General features: G+C 58.5%; 1 protein-coding gene across 1 annotated transcript in view; it reads left to right on the forward strand.

Moving 5' to 3' along the window:
• The window catches only part of DOT1L (DOT1 like histone lysine methyltransferase), a 49,198-nt gene extending 28,692 nt beyond the window's left edge, over positions 1 to 20,506 (forward strand). Inside the window, exons 8-27 of the mRNA XM_007951066.1 lie at positions 2,546 to 2,625; positions 4,204 to 4,272; positions 4,900 to 5,006; positions 5,481 to 5,522; positions 6,829 to 6,939; positions 7,189 to 7,423; positions 8,125 to 8,238; positions 8,753 to 8,844; positions 10,999 to 11,100; positions 11,319 to 11,456; positions 12,148 to 12,273; positions 12,897 to 13,381; positions 13,460 to 13,595; positions 13,917 to 14,063; positions 14,774 to 14,903; positions 15,642 to 16,228; positions 16,449 to 16,654; positions 17,634 to 17,698; positions 18,307 to 19,254; positions 19,944 to 20,506. Coding sequence (XP_007949257.1) covers positions 2,546 to 2,625; positions 4,204 to 4,272; positions 4,900 to 5,006; positions 5,481 to 5,522; positions 6,829 to 6,939; positions 7,189 to 7,423; positions 8,125 to 8,238; positions 8,753 to 8,844; positions 10,999 to 11,100; positions 11,319 to 11,456; positions 12,148 to 12,273; positions 12,897 to 13,381; positions 13,460 to 13,595; positions 13,917 to 14,063; positions 14,774 to 14,903; positions 15,642 to 16,228; positions 16,449 to 16,654; positions 17,634 to 17,698; positions 18,307 to 19,254; positions 19,944 to 20,506 — 4,483 coding nt within the window. The remainder of the gene's footprint in view (positions 1 to 2,545; positions 2,626 to 4,203; positions 4,273 to 4,899; positions 5,007 to 5,480; positions 5,523 to 6,828; positions 6,940 to 7,188; positions 7,424 to 8,124; positions 8,239 to 8,752; positions 8,845 to 10,998; positions 11,101 to 11,318; positions 11,457 to 12,147; positions 12,274 to 12,896; positions 13,382 to 13,459; positions 13,596 to 13,916; positions 14,064 to 14,773; positions 14,904 to 15,641; positions 16,229 to 16,448; positions 16,655 to 17,633; positions 17,699 to 18,306; positions 19,255 to 19,943) is intronic.
• The last annotated feature ends 1,916 nt before the right edge of the window (positions 20,507 to 22,422 follow it).

The following is a 22,422-nucleotide window of genomic DNA, read 5'->3' on the forward strand; positions in this document are numbered from 1 at the left end:
ATCTTCTGTGTCTGTGTTAATTGGTTTCCCTTTTCTTTGTTGAAGAGGGTCTGTGCAATCCTTCTGCCTAGTCCGCCATCTTGCCCCGCCTCTATGCTCTCTGATTTCTTGGGTGCTGCTTCCATGGGTGTTGATGTAGATCCAAGTAAAATGGAGTCTTTGACAACTTCAATCTTTTGTATATTTATCATGATGTTACTTATTGATCCAGTTGTGAGGATTTTTGTTTCTTTATGTTGAGGTGTAATCAATACTGCAGTCTTTGTTCTTCATCAGTAAGTACTTCAAGTCATCTTTATTTTCGGTAAGAAAGGTTGTGTCGTCTGCATAACATAGGTTGTCAATGAGCTTTTCTTCAATCCTGATGGCACATTCTTCATATAGTCCAGCTTCTTGGATTATTTTCTCAGCATACAAATCAAATAAGTATGGTGAAGGGTTACAACCCTAGTACATGCCCTTCCTGATTTTAAACCAAGTATCCTCTTGTTCTGTCACAACGACAGCCTCTTGGTCTATGTGCAGGTTCCTCGTGAGCACAATTAAGTGTTCTGGAATTCTCTGCAATGCTGTCCGTAATTTGTTATGATCCACACAGTCAAATGCTTTTGCATAGTCAACAAAACACAAGTAAACATTCTTCTGGTATTCTTTGTTTTGAGCCAAGATCCATCTGACATCAGCAGTGATAGCCCTCATTCTACATTCTCTTCTGAACTCAGCTTGCATTTCTGGAGTTTCTCTGTCAATATCGTGCTGCAACTGTTTTTGAATTATCTTCAGCAAGATTTTACTTGCATGTGGTATTAGTGATAATTACTTAATTGTTTCATGTTCTGGTGGATCACCTTTCTTTGGAATAGGCACAGATGGTAGTAACCTCTTCCAGTCAGTTGGCCAGGAAGCTGTCTTCCAAATTTCTTGGTGTAAATGAGTAAGCGCCTCCAGCACTGCATCCATTTGTTGAAACATCTCAATGGGTATTCCGTCAATTCCTGGGTCCTTGTTTTTCACTAGGTCCTTTAGTGCAGCTTGGTCTTCCTCCTTCAGTACTGTTAGTTCTTGATCATATGCCACCTCTTGAAATGGTTGATTGTAGACCCATTCTTCTTGGTGCAGTGACTTTGTGTTTCTTCCACTTTCTTCTTGTGTGAGGTCTGAGGGGTTTTTGGAAGCACCCCATCTCACCCAGCCAGCCCTCAAGGCTCTCACCTGGCCCACGCTTCGTCACCTCCCAGTCACTGGAACCATTCATGTCTTTGTTCCCAGTCCAGGTCCGGAGCTGGCGTTTGTCTTGCTGCTGACCAAAGGCAGCCTGGGACACATTGGGAGGGTAGCAGGCCTAGGAATGAGGAGAGCCGGCCTGCTCACCTTACAGTCCGTGCTACACCCTCCACTCCTCTCCTCTCCCCTGTCAGTGAGCTGCCCGGTGACCCCGCCCAGCCTGAGCTCCCTGCGCCCACGCGTGCTGTCTTCCTGCCGGGTCTGCAGAAGGGGCTCTGCGTACTGTGCTTCCCTGCCTCTTCTCAGTCTTCTTACCTGATGGAGGCACTAGGCAACATGACCGGCCATTTTAATTTTAAACTATCACGATTTGAAATAAACCACCTGGGGATCCAAATCACCACCCTCTGTCCTCCCTATGTATGTTCGAAAAAGGAGGAAAATCTGGTGTCTGCAGTTGGGAGGCACAAGGTGCACTTACACCGTCCCTGTTCACTTGAGTCCTCAGATCCACCAGTATGTAGCAGGGCTGTGGGGTGGGGCAGCAGGGACCAGGCGGCAGCAGGGGAGGGTGGAGTGTGTGCGCGGGAGGGCGGCCCTTCCTGCCTGCTTGCCCACCACTCCAGCAAGGCCGCCACCCTGGAACTCCTAGCTCACTGGGCACCTGAGGGTGTGGGAGCCGAGTGGTGCCTCCCAGAGAACAGCTGCTTACCCCTGCTGCCCGGGCTTCCACAGCCTCCTGTGGACCCTGCTACGGCCATGGTGCAGCCAGCAACCCGGACCCCTTGGTCTGGAGGGGTTCTTGAGACCTCATGCCATGTTTGAACCATTGGGGCCACCTACAATGGAGCCCCTAGATGTGGAGGTGGGTGGGGAGGCAAACATGTCCAACAGCACACCTGAGGGGCTTCCGTGGCTTCAGAGTTGGGGTTGACAGTGGGGCCACTTAACACTGCTTGTGGCTGTGTCCTAGATTCCGACCTTGGGGTGTCGTCCTCGTAGTTCAGACTAAGCCTTGGGGCTCAGTAGGAAGACACATCAGGTGGGATGGGGGCAGGGAGGAGCTGGCCCAAAGTTGGGGGAAATTTCTGAAATGTTACGTATTGACAGTAGACTCAGATAACCCCTTAGAGCCTGCTCTAGGCCTGGGTGTGCTTGGGGGCTGGCTGTGGCTTCAGTCTCAGTGGGCAGCAGGGGTGTCAGGCAGATGGTGTGGGCTAGTGCCCCAGGGCTGTGGGTCGCTGAGCCAGCTGCCCAGCATGGGACTCCACGGCAGTGGAGGGAGAATTTCACTGAACTCAACTGAAATATTGCTTTGCAGTGTCATATTTGTGAATAACTTTGCCTTTGGTCCTGAGGTGGATCACCAGCTGAAGGAACGATTTGCAAACATGAAGGAAGGTGAGGGAGCCCATCTTACCTTGGCCTATGGGCACTGTGGGCAGGGAGGCCCCTCTGGGTGCTGGGCACACTGGCTCTGACTGTGGGGACTGGGCTTCTCTGTGAGTGGTGGCATCTTGACTGGGCCCCTGGCTGAGACATGACATCAGAGTTTGGTTATGCTTATGGGCTTTCTTGTCCCTGAAGGCGTCACCTGGCGCCTCTGAGTGCAGCATCTGGGATGGAGTAGTCCAGACCACTCCCCGCCTTCTCAGGTCAGAGTTCACAGCCTTGCAGTGTCCCTAGAAATTTGAGGTGTCTCTATAGGGAGTAGTGTAAGTGTTCCCCACACGTGAAGCTTCCTGGATGGCTGCTGGCCTCCCCCTTCTGCTGCCACCTACCCGTCACCTCTAGAGCCATCAGCCTGGCCTTGTGGCCTAGGCTCAAGGGGGTTGGGGCAGGTGGCTAGGATTACAAATATAACGTAGGATCTCAGTTGAACTTAAACTTCCGGCATACAGTGAATAACTCTAGTACGCGACAGTCTCCCTTCACTGACACTAAATGGTGAGTCGTCATTTACCCAAAGTTGGGATTTATTTTAGTGTTGCCAATTTCATCTGGTGGCCTTCAGCTGGGGCATTCAGGGGTACTCGGGTCCTCCAGACAGCCACTTTTTGACATTTCCAGAAATCCACTCACCCAGGAAGTGAGAATTCTGCAATGTCACTTGAAGTAATGGTTGTCACTCTCAGGCATAGGTCTGGCAAGGTTTGGTTAATTTCCTTCAGAATCAGTTTACCCCAGGCTTTATTTCCTTCTGGCTCTGGGAGCCTCTTCACTGGGCGCTGGGGTGGCTATCTTGGATGCAAGTCCTTTTTGGTATCTGGTTGAAGTTAGAGGGAGAAGTTGTTTTGAAAACTTGACAGTCCACCATTAGAAAGTAACAAGGACAGGAAAGTCGGTAGCAGTCAGGGCACACTCTGTCCAGTTAGGGAAGTCTGCGGTGGTTGGGGAAGGCTCTGTCTGGTCAGAGGAGCCAGCAGCAGTCACGGTGGCTCTGTCCTGTCAGGGAAGGCTGCGGTGGCTAGGGTGGGCTCTGTCCCTCTTGGAGCATCTTGCAGTCATCCTCAGCCACAATGAGCCTCTTTGAGCTTTTCTTTCCAGACTGGCTTTTCCAGTCTTATGTTGGAGCCTGATCTTGACTGTCTGTCTCCTGCTTGACGTGGGTGTCCATTCTGAGAACAGCCCAGCTGTCCTCCCATGGACCCCCCCCACAGGGAGCTTGTGGTGGGGAGGCATCTCCATCTGGGCCGGCCTCCCTGCTCCACCGCGCTTCCTGTCTCCTGCCGTTTGCTCAGCTTCCTTGAGGCACGAGAACACTGTAAAAACAAACGTGTCCCACCACCTAGCTGTCTCTCAGAAGTTTACTCCATGATGAGTGTGCTCAGAGTCCCATAGGGTCACCCCCTGTCTCCTAGCCCCTTCCTAACTTCCCTTCTTTTGCATTGTCATCGCTTCATGATTGGCTGCACGCATGCCTGCACACGTGTATACGCTTTGTCACAAGAATGCCAGTAATTAGCGTTTATGTTTCAGGCGGCAGAATCGTGTCCTCAAAACCCTTTGCACCTCTGAACTTCAGAATAAACAGTAGAAACTTGAGTGGTAAGAAGCTGCTTTTGTTAACACTGTTTACATGTCAGTTTAATCTAATAACCGTTACCACGTGATCTCCCCTGGCAGTGCGGATCCTTCTCTGGGGTGGGGACTCCCTGTGCACTGTAGGTTATTGAGCAGCATCCTTGGTCTCCACCTGCTCGCTACCAACACCCCTATTCGTGACACCCACAAAGGTACCCAGACATTGCCCAGTGTCCCCCTGAAAAGACCTGCTCACCAAGGAGCTTATATAGAACTAAGGTGACCGAGCCTTGTCAATCCGGGCTCCAGGGACCTGAGCAGGCCTGGGGTGTGCACAGAGGCCCCATGGTGTCCATCCTGGGGAACCAGGCAGCATGCACCCACAGCATTAGGGGTTGCAACCCTGTGGTGATGCACAGCCCACATCGCCTGCTTCAGTCAGGGCCTTGACATGCTTTGGCCACGCTGCGAAATGTCCTCAGATCGTTTATTTTAGACGGAGCTTCTGTGGGTTTATCCGCCCTCTTCTCTGACAGAAGCTGCCGGATTGGGCTCCCCACCCAGTGCGGGCGGGCCTCTGCGGGAGCGTGGGGGCTGGGTGTGGCACTGCGAGGATAGCCCGCCTGCAGCCCTCACCTCTCCTGTGTGCAGACATTGGCACCATCATGCGAGTCGTAGAGCTGTCGCCCCTGAAGGGCTCCGTCTCGTGGACGGGGAAGCCGGTCTCCTACTACCTGCACACTATCGACCGAACTATAGTGAGTACCACACTGCCTGCGGATGGGGCCAGGTCCTCCCGACCCCTCTGTGCACACCTGACCTTGAGAGCCAGAAGGCACCAGGAATGGCCCTCCCAGACACTGGTGTGGGGCCCTGTGGGTTATCCTGTGGCTGCCATATCTCTTCCTGGAGTCCAGCCCCCCAACTCTGTCACTCACCCTCAGCAAGGGGCTATGGGTCTCTGGGCCAAAGCACATATCCTCACAAGCTCCTTCTTCCAAATGGGAAGGTACGTTCCTATGTCATGTGCCTTCTGAGCCAGTGTGGGCCGAGGGTGTGGGGCCAGCTGTAGCTGCATGGCCATTGATGCAGGGCTGATGGCTGTCCGTAGCGTCACACGGCCTCCCTGACACTCAGTCCAGGGGCCTTTGGTTTTAGCTGTTGATTTTGTTCTGATAGATTCAGGGGCTGACTTCAAATAACAACTTTTTTTTTTAATTCTTTTTCTTCAGCTTGAAAACTATTTTTCTAGTCTGAAAAATCCAAAACTCAGGGTAAGTGTGTTTCTGGTCTCCTGGCTTAACAGCATTGGCAGAGTGAGTGAGGCAGGGTGAGGGTCTGTCCCACAGATCAGTGAGCAGGGGTCTATGAACGGATGCCCTTCACCACTACCCCATCCTGTGCTCTGAGAACAAGGGCTTTGCCTCACCTACCAGATTCCATCAAAGCCATGCTTGTGTCTCAGTGTATCTGTGTTTCTGTGAGAGTATGTGCATGTGTGTGCACGTGTGTGAGTGCAGGTCTCAGGGTGTCTGTTTCTGTAAGAGTGCATGTGTATGTGAGTGTAGCTGATTTCCTGCAAGTGTGTGTACATTACATAAGTGTACCTACTACTGTTTCTCTGAGAGTGTGTGTGTGAGTGAGTTGTAGTGCATTGCACAGGAGGACATGTCTAAAGAGCTCTGACGGGTCTGCCAGGTTAGGTGAGAATGTCCCATGCCTTCCTCATGGGTGGACAACGAGTGTCAGCAGACTATGACTTGCCGGCCCCTCAACCGACAGGGCCCTGCACCACTGGTGGTGGAAAGCGGCCAGTTCTGACTCAGGCTCTGGTGTCCTGGTTGCCAGTCCTCTACCTCCTCTCGCTCGATGGTGCTCATGGTTGCCTGTTTGTCTGTCTCCAAAGCCGACAGGACACCTGTCTGAATGCTGTAGGTGTGAAGGAGCTTCCTGGGAGAGCCTGCCCCAGCCTCTGTGGCATTTCTAGATGGAGGCTGGGCCAGGAAGGGCGACAGCTCAGTTCCTCCTCCCTGTTGGCACCATGGGCAACTGACTTGGTCTTCATGTGCTAATAGCTCCTGCCTTGGCTGGCTAGTGTCTCCCTTTGCTTCCCTTCCTCTTCTGGGTGTTTCTCATGATGTGTTTAGAAAGAACATAAACTCTGGTGGACAGAGGTCCACCATGGGGGCATCTGTGTGCCCGAGTATCTGCCTGATTCTCCTCAGTGTGCTATTAAGCCTTTCTGTGGCCTGAGATCCAGAGGGCACTCAAAACTGCTCATGGGTCCCGGCACATCTGCATAGGTGGGAGTGTGAAGGTGTCTGCACAGGTGTGAGCGTGCAGTGTCTGTGTGTGCACAGGTGTGTGCAAACTGCCCAAGGCCTGGTTACATGTGTAATAGCAGCACCTGGGGGTAGTCCCAGCCCTGCCGCCAGGTGGCCTCAGCTTCCTTACATGTAAATTGAGGAGAAAGATTTGCAAAGAGGCTACTCCCCTCAGCCAGGGTTGCAGACCCTTCTCTCAGCGAGTCCCCTGTGGGTGTTGGCACTTCCCAGGGAAGACGTGCTGCTGCTTTTTCAGGAGGAACAAGAGGCAGCTAGGCGCCGGCAGCAACGTGAGAACAAGAGCAACACGACCACTCCGACCAAGGCCCAGGAGAGCAAGGCAGCGGTCCCCGCGGACACCCCTATGGTACACGCACCCTGGCCTCCCTCCCCTCAGTCTTCAGCAGCCCTGCAGGTCGTCATGGAATTGGGGAACTTGCCCATCCTCACAGCGATAGGCCGAGGCAGAGACTCAGACAACAGAGGGTGGGCAGGTGTGTGCCAGCTGGCACTGGGTGCAGGCTCCACACTCCAGGGCGCCTGTGGTTTGGCAGCACCCTCTCTCTCCTCCGGAGCCACCCCAAGGCTTAGGCCACCTCTCCCCTCATGTCTCCAGGACTCTGGTGCTGAGGATGAGAAAGCCGGGGCCACCACTGTCAAAAAGCCATCCCCCTCCAAAGCCCGGAAGAAGAAGCTGAATAAGAAGGGACGGAAGATGGCTGGCCGCAAGCGTGGGCGCCCCAAGAAGATGAGCACTGCGAACTCGGAGCGCAGGCCCAAGAAGAGCCAGGGTGCATTGGACCTCCTGCACGCGCAGACCACGCCTCAGACCGCCCCGTCCTCACCTCAGGGTGCGTGGTCCAGGCTAGCGGGGTGCTCCTTGAGTTGATGGTTGGGGAGCCAGGGTCCTGGCTTGGGGATGGTCTCTCTGCCTCTTTGAGGGCCGTGTCTTGCCAGCTCAGGGTCCTATAATCTGCACAGCTCGGCTCGTGTGCTTGAGCAGCAGGGGTAGTATAACGCTGAGGGACTTTCCTTAGGTCGCAGTTGCATCTAGCCGTAGGTGGTGTGGGCTGCAGTTTAAACGGTGCTGAGACACGGGTGTGCTGAATTCTTGAACTCTAACGGAAATACTAGGCTCCCTGGGTGGCGTGAACAGTGAAGTTTGAAGACTAGCCAAAGGGTTGGTGGTTTAACCCCACCCAGGGGCACTTCATAGGACAGGCCTGATGACCTGCTTCCGAAAGCTCACAGCCTAGACAAGCCTGTGCAGCACAGTGGTACCCTGCAAATGGGCCACTGACAGGCAGCAACAGCAGCAGAGGTGCTGCTGTAAGGAGCACAGGTGTTTGTGGGTGCGGACGTGCTGCTGAAACGCACCTGGTGCCATTACAACCCGCCCATCCTGCTGTGAAACACGCAATGTTTGTGGGTGAGCCTGAGCTGCTGCAGCATGTGCAGCATCCCTGAAACCTGGGGGTCCCTCCAGGAAGCACCCAGGTGTTTGTGGTTGCTGCCGCCGTTGAGTCGTGCCCTGTGTTGTCTCCCTGCGCAGATGCGTACAAGTCACCTCACAGCCCGTTCTATCAGCTACCTCCGGCCGTGCAGCGGCACGCGTCCAGCCCGCTGCTGGCAGCACCCACCCCGCCTGCTCTGCAGAAGCTGCTGGGTGAGCACCTGCTTCTGAGGTGGGCTCAGGCGGCTTGGGACAGGGGACTGGTTTGAAAGGCCCTTGTGGTTGAGACGCGAAGTCTGATAGAGCAGCGCCATGTCATGGGGGGCCTGGCTGAGGGCCACCACTGCTCTCCAGCACCAGCTGCTGCCCACAGGCTCCCCTATGGCAAGCTGGGTGGGCAATGGATGCCCCCCTTCCAGCTCCCGGTTCATCTTGTCTGCTCTTTCTTTTAAACACATCTGTGGTATTAAAACAGCTGGGGTGAGTGCCTGAGAGGCAGCACGTACACTGTGGCCTTCCTGGCCACACACAACAGCACGTGGTGAATGGAGCCGTAACATCTCGGTGCCCCGATGGGAGGCTCCTCCTTGAATTCAGAACTGTTGTTGGGCCCCAGGCTCCATGCTGAGTTGGCCCCAGAGCAGCACCAGCTGGACCATTTCCCCTGAAACCTCCTTGCTCTCAGCCACAAACTTTTCTAGAACTCTGTTCCCTTTCTCCTTCCCAGAGTCGTTCAAGATCCAGTACCTGCAGTTCTTGGCGTACACAAAGACCCCGCAGTACAAGGCCAACCTACAGCAGCTACTGGACCAGGAGAAGGCGAGTCTCGCCTGCCCTATGCCTTCCCTAGGGTCCCCAGCGCCTCTTCCCCTCACGGGAAGGGGGCACCTGTCACTTGTCAGTCAGCCAGGTGTTGTACAGGCCGTAGAGTTTTCCAGTAAGGCTGAGCCCCACGTGTGCTCACTCGCTGAGCACTGGCCCAGTGTGAGTGCCTGCTCAGTACCCGTCTCCTCACCAGCTGAGCACCAAGTGTGCAGGGCTTTGTCCGGGACCCCTTACCCTTACGGCAGCTCTGCAGGTTGGCTGTGTCCTCCCTAGCCGACTGCTCAGGCACCTCATCCACGGCCCCTCTTGACCTCACGGGCAATCCTGTGGTAGGGCTGGGATGGGCCTTGGTGTGATTCTTAAAGGGACTGCACCTGCTGGGGACCACGCGCCTCCATGAGCAGCTGCAGGCTAGGCGGGTGACCTGAAGTGCTGGCACCACCCCTCCCCCACAAGAGGTGCCTTGGGGTGGGGGGCCAGTGCCTCCATGGCAGAAGGTAGTCCGTGTCACAGTGGCCCCTCTGGCGTAGCTCTGTGAGCCTTGTTGGGCACTGTGGCTGGGAGGACTGAGTGCCACCCTGGGCTTCGTGTGTGTGCGCGCGCGTGTGTGTGCACATACGCTGAGGGCCCAGACTGGAGAGGGCTGTGGTGAGCCAAGAGGTTGTGACTCAGATCAAGGAGGGCTGTAGGGGCTGGGTTGTAAGTGACAGTGACAGTGCAGGTTTGGGCGCACAACAGTTGAGCTACCCTGTTCTCAATCCCACAATGGTATGTGTGCTGTAGGTGTGTGGTATGCTGCCCGCGGGCCCTTGAGTGTCATGGATGGTCTGGTGGGGACATGGGGAGTGCAGGGGATAAGCCAGGACACACCAGACATGGTGCTGCTGTGGGCCCTTCCACAGACTGTGGAACCGGCAGGCGTGGCTCTCACTGTGCAGTGGTCTCCAGTCTCCTCTGCATCTTAGCCCCCTGGATTTGAGTACTTGGGTGGTGTGGGTGGTTTTTGTGTCCTGTGTCATTTTACTCTGATGAAACTTCAGACTTACAGAAAAGTGCCCGGAAAGAAGCCCCTTTACTCCACTTCCATGTTGCCACATTGTCCTTCCTTCCTTCTCTCCCTGCACACACACCCTCACACATATGCCCATGTGCACACACTCCACTTCCGCAAGCATTTGTGCTCACACATGCACTCACACTCACGCATGTGTACACACCTCATCTCTCTGAGTCTTTAAGCGTCAGCAGATGCTGCCGGGCCCTTTGCCCGGAGCACCTCACGGACTGCTTCCCTTGCCCAGGAGCATCCAATGCCAGGTCAGGAGACGTGGCACTAATACAGTGTCCCCTTCTCCCTGCCCACGTTCACACAGTGCCACTGTCCTGGGGACACCCCAGCCCCTGCACTGTCTCCTGTCCAGGTGCCGGAGGCCTACATGACGCACTGTCTGCCCGGCCCCCCGTCACCGGGACAGCGCCCGCCCTGGCCTCTCACAGCCTGGACGCTTGGAGGGCTCTGGCTGGGCGCTTCGGGGCCTGCCCTCAGGTGGTACTGCGCAGTGCTGCCTTGGGCTGATGGGGCAGTGTGTCAGGAGGCGCTCCTAACAGCAGAGTGTGTCCTCTGCCACGTCTCAGGGTGCACATGGTGGTCCATAGTCCCCGCAGGGGATGTCCACCTCCATCTTGAGGTTCAGGGGTGCCTCCAGTGTCCTTGGCGCTTACGTGCTATTTGTGCATCATGACTGGTGTTGAATTGAGAGGTGCTGTCTTGTGGCTCTGCTCATACCTGCACTCAAGCTGTTGCTGACATGTGACTGAAGTGTAAGTGTGCTGTGGCCAAGAGACCAGTGTCCACGTTTCTCCGGAGCAGCCTCAGATTGATACACGTGCTCTGGCCCCCTTCTTTGTGTCCCAGGCTGATGGACGGGCCGGTGTACCCGCTGGCTACAGGAAGTCAGGGCCAGCCTTCTGGGGCAGCGCAGCTCTGAGCACGGCCTCGTGCCTCCAGCTTCCGCAGCTCAGGGGTGTGTGCTATGTACATAGTGAAACTGAGGAAAGGAGGTTCTGGGCACTTTTCTGTAAGCCCTGGCCCACATGTCCCTCCCTGTCTACGGGGCAGGAGCCTCAGTGCCACTTTCCCTCCTGCAGGAGAAGAACGCCCAGCTGCTGGGCGCTGCACGGCAGCTCTTCAGCCACTGCCAGGCCCAGAAGGAGGAGAGCAGGCGGCTCTTCCAGCAGAAGCTGGATGAGGTGGGCCTTGGGGCTGGGCGGAGTGTCACCCAGTGGGACAACCCAGAGTGTCTGTCAGACCACCCCTCCTCCCCCCACCAATGAGGACTCAGTCCCGTCCTGGTCCGTGCCAGTGCCCCCTCCCCACGCCCAGCCTTGCCTCCATCACCACAGCCCAGGGACACCCTATGTTCCTGTGTGGGGTTCACCGGCTGTGTGTGTCCCCCCTGTGTCCCCAGCTGGGTGTGAAGGCCCTGACCTACACCGACCTGGTCCAGGCGCAAAAGGAGATCTCTGCACACAACCGGCAGCTGAGGGAGCAGACGGAGCAGCTGCAGAGGGACAACCGTGCCCTGCGGGGCCAGAGCTTGCAGCTGGTGTGTGCCTCGGGGTGCCACATTGGGGTCGTCATGCCTGACCCACCCAGCTCAGGCAGGGGCCTGGCTCCAGCACCTAGCTGCCAGCCCCCCAACCCTGAGGCTCGCTCTCGGGGTGCTCTCAGAGTAGCCTGTAGGTGCGAGTGCACGCTAGGGCACAAGGAAAGCCAGACCAGATGGGCCTGCTTTCTGGTATCCCAAGGAGCCTGCAGGAGACGTGCCGTTTTGTTCAAGGCAGCCTCTCCAAGTAGCTTGGCTTCCTGATCCTCTCCGCCCTCCTACCCCCATGGGCTGGGCCTGACAAGTCACCAGAAACCATGCCAAGCCTGTGGGGATTCCCCCAACCCCTTCAGGGCTGTGTGGGCTGTGTACACCCAGAGCCTCCTAGTGAATGGGTCACAATTCTTGGCCACATGGGCATTCGGCACCTGGCTTCTAATGTGGGAGAGTGGGGACTCATCTCAGTGGTCTCTTGTAAGACAGTAGACTCTGGAGTTCCCTGCCCTGACAGGGGAAGCCCCCAACACTGCCCTGCTCAGGATTGGAACACAGTGCTGGGCCCCCTCTTTAGGGGCCAGCCTCTGAGCTCTTCCCACCCTTTGCATGGAATGCTGTCTCCCCATATAAGCATGCCCCGGGGAAGCTGCTTACCCGGGGGCTCACACAGCTCTTGTCACTCCCACCCCGGCAGCTCAGGGCACGTTGTGAGGAGCTCAAGTTGGACTGGCCCACCCTGTCCCTGGAGAAGCTGCTGAAGGAGAAGCAGGCCCTGAAGAGCCAGATCTCCGAGAAGCAGCGGCGGTGCCTGGAGCTGCAGGTGGGCACAGTGTCTGTGGCCTCATTCAAAGCTGCCTCCCAAGGACAGCTTGTTCGTTTCAGGGTTTCTCATGGTGAGAACCTGGAAGGCCCTGTCTGCCAGTCCTCAGAGCAGAAGCGCTGGAACAAGCTAGCATGGCTTGATAGGCATTGTCTGGTTTGTGGCCACAGGAGCTGCCTGTTCTCCTCTCTCCGTGTTCAGAAGGAATGAGATCTAGGGCCCACCCTGCTCCGAATGGCCTTCTTCCATGGCAGAGGAAGCGTCTCTTTTCAGGCAGGGTCATACCTACAAGCCAGCATATGGGGCTTCAGTGTAGATTTTGAGAGTCACAGAGCGGTCCGTAATACTACACCTCTTCATCACTTTTTTTTTTCTGGAATATCCTTTCATGTCAGTCGGTGCATGTCCTCAGAACCACTCACAATCCTTGCATGTGGTTTTGTCTGGGTGCCTGCCTGACCTTGTGTGACGATTGGCTCCTGTGGCCTTTGCCCTGAGCGGAGCTGGCCGGGCTCTGGCAGCTGGCCTTTGTGTGCATCCTTTGGTGCCCTGGCTGGGGTCACTCTGTTTTGGGCTCCTGGCACCCAACAAGGTGGCACTCAACACCTCACCTTGCCTTCCAGATCAGCATCGTGGAGCTGGAAAAGAGCCAACGGCAGCAGGAGCTCCTGCAGCTCAAGTCCTACATGCCTCCAGACGACGCGCTGGCTGTGCATCTGCGTGGGAAGAGTGTGCCAAGCCGAGAGCCGGAGCCTGACCCTGGCCGCCTCCACCTGGAGCTTGACTGCACCAAGTTCTCGCTGCCCCCCTTCAGCAGCCTGAGCCCAGAGCTCTCCATGAACGGCCATGTGGCGGGCTACGAGCTGCACAGCGCGCTAAGCCATCCCTCGTCCAAGCAGAACACACCGCAGTACTTGGCCTCGCCCCTGGACCACGAGGTGGTACCCTGCACACCCAGCCACGGTGGCCGGCCGCGGCCAGACCGGCTGGCTGGCCTGGCCCTTCCCGACTACACACGGCTTTCCCCAGCCAAGATAGCACTGCGGCGCCACCTGAGCCAGGACCCTGGTGTCAATGGGAGAGCAACCGCCAGTGAGCTGCATCCTCGGTGAGCACTGGGCTGTGTGTGGCAGTCTGCTCGCTCTGTCACCTGGGGCCCTCGGGTGACTGGTGCTTCTTATTTCAGTGTGGAACATGCCAAGGAGAATGGCCTCAGCTGTCAGAGCCCTGGCATCCCCAACATTATCAAGCTGAGCCCGCAGGACCCTCGACCTGCATCCCCTGCGGCCCTGCCCGTGACAGCAGAGAAGGGTGGCGAGAAGGTACACGCAGGAGCCCTGAGTCACGAACCAGGTCTCTGTGGTGGGGACGGTGGGGTCAGGGAAGGTGGCCATTCTTCTGCATGCTTTCACAAGGTGGATATGAGAAGTGTGCGATCAGGAGGACTTGGTGGTGGGATGGGGCAGGGCCATGCAGCACGGTGGTTCCCCATGTTGAGGCCAGGAGGAGAACAGGACTTGGAGCAGGCAGGAAGCAGGTCACACACTGACAGACCCGCAAGTGGAGGCTCTGTCCAGGGCCTGGGGTCTGTGTCACCTACGTGGCTGCCCAGGACAGGCCCTGACGACTGGAGTCTGCCACAGGGCTTAAAGGAGCGCCCCTATGGCAGTGGCGGCGAGACCATCACCAGCCTGCCCGTCAGCATCCCACTAAGCACCGTGCAGCCCAACAAACTCCCGGTCAGCATCCCCCTGGCCAGCGTGGTGCTGCCTAGCCGTGCCGAGCGAGCGGTGAGTGCTGTCACGGGTGGGTCCGCCCGGTATAGGCCTCTCCAGGCTCCGGGGCCACGGTGTCCCTCTACCCGAATCCCCCCCTACTCGTTACAGCAACCATTCTACTGATGTGAGTGATGTGCTATGAGCACCGCCCCTGTGCCCCTCGTGTGTGGGGTTGGTGAGGTGGGATGTCCGTCCAGTGAACTGTTGAGTAGACGTGCAATCACTGCCACTGCCTAGTTAACAGAGCATTCCAACACCTGCAGAGGAAGCCCTGTGTCTATGCCCCTCTTCACGCACACCAGCCCACCATGCCAGCACCCCCAGCACCTTAGCCACGCGTGCTGGGTCTCCACTTTGTGTGGCATCAGGAATCAGGCCGCAGCCTACTCTGCTGGCTCCCTTCCTCACGGGCTCTTCTCCAGCTTCACATTTGCCCAGCAGCCAAAGTGAACCTTGAAGACCAAATCATAGACCCGTCCTCCCCCCAACACTAGGAACCCCACGTAGGCCTCAGAGGGCCCTACGTGAGAGGCCGCTGGTGTGGGATCAGCGCTCGTCTCTAGCCACTGAGGCGCCTGCTGTCCTCCCGACCCCATCAGCCTTCTGCCTTGGGCCATCCCACAGCTGTGGCTCCTGCCTTAGGCTGCCCTCCACAGACCCTCCCCCCAGGAGCCTCTGTGGAGAGCCAGCTGGTGACGCCAAGGGGTGTTCTCTCTCTAAAGAGGAGCACGCCCAGCCCTGTGCCCCCGAGCCGCGATTCTTCCTCCGCCCTGGACAAGCAGATCGGTGCTAACCCCCACTGCGGAGCGAGCAGTGCTGCTGGAAGCAGAGGCCTGGCCCTGGCCCCCGCAGGTACAGCCTCTGCACTCAGCACCCGGGGCTGAGCCGGGGTCTGCTCGTGCTCCTGTGACTCCGGGACTGGCCTCTGCCATCCTGACTTCCTGTTCTAAGTGTGGCTGAGCCACCGCGGTGTACAAAGCCCTGCCCTGTCAGGTGGCACCCTGATTCCTCACCCCTAGCTGCAGCACCGCACGTCTGCCCAATGTTAGCACAGGGCTTGTGCCTTTGCACACGCCTTCTGTGAGGGGCTGGAGATTAGCTTGGCTTTGCAAGTGCTCAGCTCTACCCTGGGGCAGGACAGGGAGACATGATGGTTTATTTACAAAAACAGGCAGGGCTGGACTGGCCCCCAGGGCCTAGTTTGCCAACTGGGTTTTAACACAGGGAACGTTTAGTGCGGGCACTGTTGGGAGTTGCTGGCAGAGCTTCAAGGTGAGCAGGACAAGAGCTGGGGCCCCTGCTGCCCTGCCTGTCCCCATGTCACCCTGAAGCTCTTGGTTTGCTGGCCCATCTTCTGAGTTTCATTTTACTTTGTGTGAAATTGCACTAGAAACTTCCAGACCCACACCTGGGACTGGAGGCTGTCTGGCCCAAGGGACCCCTGTGGTTCTTGCCTCCTGTCTGGGGTAGCTCTCTGAAGAAGGTACCCTGAGACTAGCTTGGCACCTAGCAGCCCCGCCCCATGGAGTCTGGTGTGTGTTGGGGGCACAGAGGCAGAGCCTCCCTGAGCTGCCTGTCTCCCTCTCACAGGCTTCTCCTACGCCGGCTCGGTGGCCATCAGTGCAGCCCTGGCGGGCAGCCCTGCTCCACTGGGCCCTGGGGCTGAGCCAGCTGCCTTTGACGAGTCCCTGGGCTCGGGCAGCCTTTTCGCCTCCATGGGCTCACGTAGCTCCACACCACAGCACCCTTCCCTGCTGGCCCAGGCCCGCAGCTCTGGTCCAGCCTCCCCTGCCCACCAGCTCTCAGCGAGCCCCCGGCTTGGGGCACCTTCCCAGGTCATGCTGTCCGATGCTGCTGCCAAGGTTGACCTGTCCTGCGACACAGGCTTCTCCGACCCTGAGAGCGAAGCCAAGCGTAGGATTGTCTTCACCATCACGGCCAGCGCAGGTGGTGCCCGGCCGTCCCCCTCCAGCAAGCACAGCCCCCTGGCCACCAGCACCCGTGGGGACAGCGGGCAGGGCCATGGGCCAGACAGCCGGAAGCGAGGCCGCAGGAAGCGCTCATCAACAGGCACCCCCAGCCTGAGCTCAGGCGTGTCCCCCAAGCGCCGGGCCCCGCCGTCTGTTGCCGGGCTCTTCACACAGTCCTCGGGGTCTCCCCTGAACCTCAACTCCATGGTGAGGGTTCCCAGTGGAGGGAAATGGGGGTGGTGATCAGGAGCTGACATCTCAGTTGTGGGTGGGGTGATGCTGGACACCTGGGGGACGGGTAGTGGGAGGGACGGGGCCCTTGTGGAGGGGAGGCACAAGCACCCCAAGTTGGGAAGGCCAGGCATGTACAGTGCCACTGGGGTTCCATCCTGTCAGGGCAAGCAGCCATCTGCTTTTGCTTCTTCAGGTCAGCACCATCAACCAGCCCCTGGAGATCACGGCCATCTCGTCCCCTGAGACGTCCCTGAAGAGTTCTCCTGCCCCTTACCAGGACCATGACCAACCGCCTGTGCTCACGAAGGAGAAGCCACTGGGCCAGACCAATGGGGCCCACTACTCCCCACTGACATCGGACGAGGAGCAGGGCTCTGAGGATGAGCCTGGCAGCGCCAGGCAAGACTTGGCAGGAGGGACTCTCCTGTGGGGGTCAGATGGTAGCTTGGGCTCCAGTGTCTAAGCCCTCGTGAGTCCCAGCTCCATCCATTCTCTGGCCCTCCGCTCTGGCTGGGGCTTTGGAGGGAGAGAGAGAGATGCAGAAATGGGCAGTTTGCAAACCAGCCAGAAAGCATCTCCTGGAGATACCTGGTGCCTCCCTCCTCCTTGGGCTCATTGAGTCTCACGTTGGGCTGGGCTGGAGCCCACTTTGTGGAGCTGCTCTGTAACCAGTGGGCCCAGACGCCTGGTCAGGGTTAGGCGGTGGAGACGGGCTAGGCAAGACAGGGTGCATGTTCTCATTGACACTGCTGTGCAGCCTGTGGTTTGGGAGGGAGGAGCTTGTTGTTGCAAGCAGCCCTGTTTAGGTAGATGTCACACACTGTCCATATATGTGACCCCCTTGAAATTGTGCACTGTGGTGGCTTTGAGTGCATTTATAGGGTTGTGCAACCAGCAGCAGCACTGTCAAATTCCAGAACATTGCAGCACCCCAGAAAGAAACCCTGTGCCCTTTAAAAGTCACTCTCCACTCCTGTTCCCCATCCCCAGCTATGACTGACCCACTCTGTCTCTCTGATCTTTCACATCAGTGGGATCAAGACACTGTGTGTCCTGTGATGTATCATTCAGCGTCATGTTGTCAGGTTCATCCATGTCATAGCTGTCAGACCCCTGTTCCTCTCTGTGGCAGAGGAACAGCCCGTGTGTGCATGGCACATGTGTGTGTGCCCACCCCATTGGTCGACGTGTGGGTGGTTTCCATCTGTGAATGGGGCTGTAGTGAACCCCTCTGGCTCTGTGTACCCCTGCCTTCCAGTTTCCTGGGTGGATACCTAGGAACAGGTTCTTGGGTTACATCGTAGTGTCTCGGTAGCGTCAGTAAGCATGCAAGTAGATTATAAACATTGATCATTGTATTTCATCTTTTTCTTTCTAGAATTGAGAGAAAAATCGCAACAATCTCCTTAGAAAGCAAATCTCCCCCCAAAACCTTAGAAAACGGTGAGTTACACATCATCCCTGGCCACCTGCTTCCAGGGGCTCTGGGAGTGACGTGTCCCAGGCTGTGGGGGTGGGACCCTCAGGCCCAAGGTCTTTGTGGTCAATCCTCTGGTCCCCACATGCTCCACGTCCAGCCACGTAGTGTGTCGCAGCGCCTCTTTGCCCTTTGCTCCCTGAGCAGCAGCCGTCCCAGGCAGAGGGGCTGCCTGGTCCTGTCCTTAGACGGAGCTGTTTCCACATGCCACCTGCTGCCATGTGTGGTTGGGTCACAGCCCCAGGAGCCCCAACTTCCGTGTCGAGTCAGACAGGTTGTGTGTGTTTCCTTAAATATATGCTCCCCCCCAGTTGTCGACCATTGGAAACACCCATGCTCCACTGTCCTGCAGTCTTCCTTCCTCCACAGCATTCACCAGTCTCAGCACGTTTCCCTCAGGCGGTTGGCCCCATTCAGCCGCCCTCCCTTGCCCTTTGTGCTCCTGCCTGCCCCTTGCTCTGCTGTGCACACAGTGATGAGTGAGGGGGTGCACCCATCAACAGTGGCTCAGGGCCTCTGAACGGGCAGGGGCAGCACTGGCCAGGGTCTCACACCTGTGCCCTTTCTCCCGCAGGTGGTGGCCTGGCCAACAGGAAGCCAGTGCCTGCCGGGGAGCAGGTGAACAGCAGTAAATGGAAGTCCACCTTCTCGCCCATCTCAGACATCGGCCTGGCCAAGGCAGCTGACAGCCCACTGCAGGCCAGCTCTACGCTGAGCCAGAACTCCTTGTTTGCATTCCGGCCTACGCTGGAGGAGCCAAGCTCCAACGATGCCAAGGGGGCCCCACACCCCAGGAAGGGCTTCTCAGGCTCCCTGGCTGTGGCAGACGGGCCCAGCCCAAGCACCAGTGCCCCTAGCGGGTTTGCCCTAGGTGGGGCCTTGGCCGCTGACCTCAGTTTACCTAGCTTCAGCGATGGTGCTTCTCTTGCCCACAAGGCCCCTGAAGCGGCCGGGCTTAGCTTCCCCTCCCAGCGGGGCAAGGAGACTGGCACTCCAGAGGCCAACCCCTTCCTGAGCAAGCGGCCACTGGATGGGCTGAGTGGCCTGAAGGGCGAGGCCAGCAAGGCCCGGGAGGCCGGTGAGCTGGGCTCAGCCCTGGGCGGAGCCTCTGAGAAGGCCGCGCTGCCGCCCGGTGGGAAGGCCCCCCGAGGCCGGGACCGGGAGCTCGACTTCACCCACGGCCACAACCTCTTCATCTCGGCTGCCACGGTGCCTCCTGGAGGCCTCCTTAGCGGCCCAGGCCTGGCCTCAGCGGCATCCTCCACGGGCACTCACGGCCCTTCCACCCAGACGCACCGCCCCTTCCTGGGCACCTTTGCCCCTGGCACGCAGTTTGCCCTGGGCCCCATGTCCCTGCAGGCCAACCTGGGCTCAGTGGCGGGCTCCTCCGTGCTGCAGAGTCTGTTCAGTGCTGTGCCGGCCGCTGCAGGCCTGGTGCACGTGTCATCTGCAGCCACCCGGCTCACCAACTCACATGCCATGGGCACTTTCTCTTCTGGAGTCGCGGGCGGAACTGTCGGAGGTAGGCGCAGTGCGCTTCGCCGCTGGGGTCTCTGCTGGTGCCTGGCCCTGGGGCTCGTTGGGCAGGCTCAGCTCCACTCACCATTTTCCAGACCCCTCCAGTCGGCAGACGTAACCATCAACCACTCTGGCGTTCCCTTCCAGCATCACCGGGAGAGGTGGGGCCCGCTGGCAGCCTCTCTCCTGTGGTCGAGACTCGTCTTGTTCTTTGCGTGTGGCTATTTCATGGGTGGAGATGGACCTCTGACCAGAGCTGGTCAGGCTGGGCATGGCGCTCGTAGCCAGGGAGTTACCTCCCTGTGGAGGGGCTCTGTGGGCAGTCTTGTCAGCTGTTCTTAGGGAGATCTAGTCTGTAGGAGGTCCACACATGCTGGCCACAGATGGACCTGCTGGCTGTGGTCCCTGGGGGCGGAGCACAGGCTCCAGACCTCTGCAGCCTGGGGTGGGCGGTGCCCTCTCGCCTCATCGTGGAGGGACTGGGGAGAGGAGTGTGGTCCTGGGAGCCGCCGCCCTGACTGGGCAGCCCATCTTGGGGGCTCCTGAGCCCACAGGTAAGTGCGCTGTGGCTGCCGCTTGCTGCTCTACCCCGCACAGGTGCCGCCCCGGCCGCTGGCTGTGCCTGCGTGCGCCTCCCTTCGCTTGCTGGGACATGCCGCTGGTTGAAGCTGCGTTTTTCTCTCCTGTCTGCAGGTGTCTTTAACCACGCGGTGCCTTCTGCCTCTTCTCATCCGCTCGGAGCCAGTTTCAGCAGCGGGGCTGTCTGTGGCAGCGCCACGCTGAGCTTAGCCAGCACCTCCGCCGCTTCCTTTCAGGCCCCGCCCTCTGTCGAGACCCGGCCACCCCCGCTGCCTCCTGCTCAGCACCTGGGCCGGCCGCCCCTTCCTCCCCCTCCCCCGCCCCCTCCGCCTAACACCGCCTTGCCTCCTCCCCCGCCGCTGCTGGCGCCTAACTCAGAGCCTGTGCTTCTGCAGAGCCTCGCGTCCCTCCCTGCTAACCACGCTTTCTTGCCCCCCGTCTCTGCCGCTGCCCTGCCGCCCGCTAACGCCTCTTTGTCTGTCAAGCTCGCTGCCCTGCCGCACAAAGCCTCCCGCCCCTCCTTCACGGTCCACCACCAGCCTCTGCCCCGGCTGGCCCTGGCGCAGGCCGCGCCCCTCCTCCCGCAGGCCAGCCCCGCCGCGCCCTCTGCGGTCTGGGTTTCCCTTGGCATGCCGCCTCCTTATGCCGCGCACCTTTCGGGGGTTAAGCCGCGATAAAGAGCTTGCTTAGCTAGCCGTTCGTATTGTGTAAGGTAAGGCTAGAGCCGGACAAGGTGTCTCCTATGGGAATTAGGACCCTCCCTGCTGCAGGGTGCAGGCGGGCCATGGGGGGGCCTTTCAGCTTAAGTCGATAGGTTGGTTCTGAGAGGCGCAGAGGAACAAGAGGAAGCCAGGGAGATGGGAGCCAGCGTGCTTGGAAGGAGAAGGTGCTGTGATGAGAACTGGAGCCAGGGGCCAGGGATGCGTCGTCTGTCAGTGGCTCTGATTCCACAGCAGAAGTGGGAGGATGCCCATCTTGGGCGGTACATGGGCAGAGGTGGGGACGTGGGGCTGACACCCACTGGATCTCTGGGTGGTGCCATCTGGGTGAGGCCCTTTGAGGTCCTGAATTCTGTCCTCACTGAGCTGGGGCCTCAGTGGGTGTGTCAGGCCTGGTGCCCTAGGCAGTACACAGCTTCTGCCCAGTCACACCTCGTGGTATCACCAGCACCAGGCACGTCTGATAGGTGGACTGGCCCTGTGCCTCTGCCTGGGCCCTCTCTGGCCCACTGCCCACATGCAGCTTGGGATCCTGGTAACAGAGCATATTCAGGCGCTTGGGTGCACGCAGGGCAGTGTGTGTTTGTTCTGTGCTGTGGACAAGGTCACTGCCTCTAGGTGCCCTGGGCCTGGGATGCGTGGCCAGTGGAGGCTGCTGGGCTGTGCTCTGGGCACCGTGGGCTAGCACACAGCGGTGCATGGACCCTGTGAGCTGAGGTTGCAGTGCTGTCTGGGCTGTTGCTGATGGCTTCAGGAACTCTTGAGTCCTGAAGGTCATGTGGGGTCAGTGTAGACAGCGCCGTCCTTCCGGGACAGAAAAGGAATGGAGGCTATGACTTTTTGGTGATATGAGCCTTTGGAGGTCGCCATCCTGTGACACTGCTCTGTGGGGCCGAGCCAGTGCCTATCAGCATAAAACATCTCGTTCCAAGCAACGCACCCCACTCATCCCCTCTGCCTGCCCCACACATCGGGCAAGCCCAGGGCTTGTGAGTGAGAGAGCTCTGAGAGTGTGACCGCACTCTTCAACAGTGATGTGCAGTGACACTGTGGCCGTGCGCGCAGTAACAGCCAACTGCACTGCTACTCAGTTATGATGTGACCTTGACTGAGCTCCCCGATGGTGACATGCAGTGGCAACGGGCCCAGACTGGGCTATCACAGCCTCTGCCAGAGCAGCAGGCACAGGTGGTGGCGGTGCACCTGCTGGGCAAGCCCTCAGGGGGGTGGCTCCTGTAAGCCCCCAGTCCTGAGGCAGGCCCAGGTGGAGAACTCTGGCCTCAGGCCCACCAGTACGCACAGGTGGGCACAGATGCTCGGAGCTGACCCGGGCTTCTCTTGCCTGCTGAGGGGCATGCATCAGTCTCTATGTCACCATCCTAGGCCCCTTTGGGGGCCTCCCAGCTTGTTCCACTCAGTTGGCAGCTTATTGGTGTGGCCTGCAGACCCCACAAACAGTGACGGGTGGGGGCCAGCCCCCTCTTGCCCACGCCTGCTCACCAGGCACAGGGACTGGTGGGCCCTGGTGGAGGCCAGGTTCCTGGGCACCGCCTTGTGCTCGGTGAGGCTGGTGGTCTCCATCGCACTTTGCCCCTGCCAGCTGCGACCTGGTGTCCTGGGCCAGTGCTCACATGCTGCTCTCTCCCACTGCCTGGCCCGCAGGTAACTAGGACTTCTACCTCAGCCGCACGACTATGCAAGGACGGCGTGGACCAACGCGTGCGCTGCTCTGGTGCTCGCGGCCGCAGGGCCACCACTGGACCGCGGAGGCGACAAGACGGAGAAGCTACTGTGAACCGCCAAGCGCCGCCAGGCCCGGGAGCGGCTCCCGCGTACGCGTTGATAGTTTTAGATAAAGTATTTATCGTTTTTTA

Source organism: Orycteropus afer, unplaced genomic scaffold, assembly GCF_000298275.1.
Source record: "Orycteropus afer afer isolate SDZICR_OR568_19922 unplaced genomic scaffold, OryAfe1.0 scaffold00291, whole genome shotgun sequence".
Classification (NCBI taxonomy): domain Eukaryota; kingdom Metazoa; phylum Chordata; class Mammalia; order Tubulidentata; family Orycteropodidae; genus Orycteropus; species Orycteropus afer.